At 39.7% G+C, this 3,398-nt stretch overlaps 1 protein-coding gene across 1 annotated transcript; it reads left to right on the top strand.

Moving 5' to 3' along the window:
* Window positions 1–1,945: 1,945 nt before the first annotated feature.
* LOC308259215 (small ribosomal subunit protein uS5-like) lies at window positions 1,946–2,827 on the top strand (the record flags this gene model as incomplete). The annotated part of the gene is made up of 1 exon (XM_080690054.1): window positions 1,946–2,827. The coding sequence occupies one exon, from the start codon at window positions 1,946–1,948 to the stop codon at window positions 2,825–2,827; it is 882 nt and encodes a 293-aa protein (XP_080546180.1).
* Between the last annotated feature and the right edge of the window lie 571 nt (window positions 2,828–3,398).

The following is a 3,398-nucleotide window of genomic DNA, read 5'->3' as shown; positions in this document are numbered from 1 at the left end:
AAGATGAATAAATTCTGGAGAGTTGATGCAAACTAAATGTTGACTATAATTAATATTAATATATTTTATACTTGAAATTATCTCAAGTAATAGATTTTAAGTATTCTTAGCAGAAGGAAAAAGTTAATTATATGAGATAACAGATACATTAATGAGCTTGGATACAGAAATAATGTCATGATAAATATGTATATAAAGGATCAACTATCTATTTGTGGGCCTTAAATACATTTTCGTCAGTTATTAGTATCTGAATAAAGTCAGACAAAAAGATGTTTATCGTGACTAAAATTTCCAAGAAGAAAATAAGTTGTTATAGCTGTTCTTTCTAAATGAGCTCAAGAGACAAATATATAGAATCTAACTTTCTTGAGAGTAAGCAGAAACCTGGATTTGAGGTCCATTGTTAACTACTTTTATGTTTGTTGATTAAATGTAAAAGAATATGCTCAGCAATTCTTAAAAATATATATAAATAGATACACAAAATTTGTATTTCTGAAAGAAATCTGCTTTCAGAGAAACACTTCAATTACTGGAATTGTCATTTCCAGTAATTTTTTTTTTAATGGAAGTTTGGACTTTGGATTTAGAAATATATAAGAAAAACCCCATGTAATCAATCCTACTATGATTTTTTCATATAATAGGATTGTACTAACCTTTTTCCCTCAGCCCAGCTTTAGGTCTTAAACTGGGAAGGCTCAAGTTCTTAACTGCTTGAGTGGGAACTAAAGATTAATTGAAGGCGATGGCCTGCCTAGGGAGAGACAAACACAGGTAACCACCTTCAGGAAGAGATGGAAGCAGCAGCGTTCTACCCAAATCTCTCCTTTTTAGGTCTAGAAATGCAGGCAGTTAACATAAAGACTCATGGAATCACAAAAGCTGTTCCATGAAGTTCAGTAACCTGAACCACCAAAATTCTTCTCCATTAATCTTTAAATAGAAGCCAAATATTGCCACCAGGTGGCACTACATTGCATTTGGGACTTGAGCCTCATCTACAATGGAAGATGCCCACTATCAAACAGAATCATTCTAATAATTATACTGAACTTTATAACGTAACAACTTTAGACAACTTAATTTTCAGACTTCTCTTAATGTGGAGTTTTACTATATATGTAAAAACATAAATTTTATATTTCCAAAAGCATTACTTCCTGCAAAGTCAATACCATTGATGGAAAGGGATTTAGCTAATCAAGAGAACTTACACATGCTACCAAGGTGTTCTGGAAATCAGCTGATGACTTCCTCCATCCAGTGAAATTGGATTACTTGGACCAACCTACCCATCCACAGTTGGAAAGTTAAGAAAATGAGCAAATTTCAAAAACAACAGCAACAACAAAAATAGTGCAGAAATAGTCAAATTTTTATGCATTTATTGGTCCATTATAGTCTCACATCATAATGTAAATCATGTTGACAGTGACATACATACACACAGCACTTGATGAACCCCCTGCTGCCTTCCCATTTTCCCCTTTCCCCATATTGAGTGCTGAGATTGGCATTGGTATTTTCACATATGTACAGAAAGCTGATGGCAGTAAATCCTTTAATGATCCCTCACTCTTCCCATTTTCCTTTTTTCTAGACCGCCTTCCTGACTCCACTGAGGTTTTTCCTCCATTATCTAACATTATATGAAGTTCTTCTGGTATCCCCAATACTTTCTTGCTTCCACATATTAGAGAAAACAAAAACTGCACAATCAGTAATTTTTAAAAGAATATTGAAGGGATAATATGTTAGTCAAAATATAGAAAAAAATGAAAAACTGGAGGACATTTGTATGGAAAACTAATGACCCAACAAAACACATGAAAAAAGAAAAATTTGGGGTAAACAGAAGAATCTGGATGGCAAACAAAGTCAAGCTAATTTTGAAGAGAATCTAAAACATAAAGGAGCTTCTTCTCCTGGAAAACACCAAATGGCGGATGATGCCGGTGCAGCGGGAGGGCCCGCAGGGCCCGGGGGCCCAGGCATGGCAGCCCGAGGCGGCTTCCGCGGAGGCTTCGGCAGCGGCCTCCGGGGTCGTGGTCGGGGTCGGGGCCGTGGCCGGGGTCGCGGCCGTGGAGCTCGCGGGGGCAAAGCTGAGGACAAGGAGTGGATTCCCGTCACCAAGCTTGGTCGCCTGGTTAAGGATATGAAGATCAAGTCGCTGGAGGAGATCTATCTCTTCTCCCTGCCCATCAAGGAGTCTGAGATCATCGACTTCTTCCTGGGTGCATCACTCAAGGATGAAGTCTTGAAGATCATACCTGTGCAGAAACAGACCCGTGCTGGCCAGCGTACCAGGTTCAAGGCGTTTGTCGCTATTGGGGACTACAACGGTCACGTTGGCCTGGGTGTCAAGTGCTCTAAGGAGGTAGCCACGGCTATCCGAGGGGCCATCATCTTGGCCAAGCTCTCCATCGTCCCTGTGCGGAGAGGCTACTGGGGGAACAAGATCGACAAGCCCCACACTGTCCCTTGCAAGGTGACGGGACGCTGCGGCTCTGTGCTGGTGCGCCTCATCCCTGCCCCCAGAGGCACTGGCATCGTGTCAGCCCCTGTGCCCAAGAAGCTGCTGATGATGGCTGGGATTGACGACTGCTATACCTCTGCCAGGGGCTGCACTTCCACTTTGGGCAACTTTGCCAAGGGCACCTTTGACGCCATCTCAAAGACCTATAGCTACCTGACCCCAGACCTCTGGAAAGAGACAGTGTTCACCAAATCTCCCTATCAGGAGTTCAAGGACCATCTTGTAAAAACCCATACCAGAGTCTCTGTGCAGAGGACCCAAGCTCCAGCTGTGGCTATGACATAGGATTTTCATACCACAAAAATAAAGTGAATGGAACTTGAAAAAAATAAAAATAAAAAATAAAACATAAAGGAAGGCTAGAGTTAAGGTTATGTTTTATTTGAAGAACTTTAGATGGAAGGATGCTGTAGTGATCAAGAAAATTGCATTTTTCAGGCTGTGAAATAATGCGAAAAACAAAAAAACAGGAATCGAGATGAACCACCATTGCTTCTAGTGAGTCAAAGCATATTTCAGAAAGAAGAGAGATTCCAAATGAGATAAATTATCCACACTTTCTATTTGTAAGTTTTGTTCAGGATTCTGTCTTATCTTCAAAGCATGCATTTATGAAATTAACTGAAAATCATTTTAGTTAAAGCTTGACATTCTGTACATTTTTAAAGCTTTTTATTGGTGCATTGTAGTCATATATCTTAATGGGATAAAAGTCTTGTGGAGATATACATGCACACATCATTCAGATCTTTTCCGTTGAGTCTGTCAATTTTCTTCTGCTGAAAAAGCATCAGCCCTCTTCAGAAAACTATAACAGTATCCAGAGTCTTTACAACAAAATGTTAACAATGTCCAG

The sequence above is a fragment of the Muscardinus avellanarius genome (assembly GCF_963383645.1).
Source record: "Muscardinus avellanarius genome assembly, chromosome: 2".
Taxonomy (NCBI): Eukaryota; Metazoa; Chordata; class Mammalia; order Rodentia; family Gliridae; genus Muscardinus; species Muscardinus avellanarius.
The sequence above is the reverse complement of the archived record's forward strand: the minus strand, read 5'-3'. Positions and strand labels throughout refer to the sequence as shown.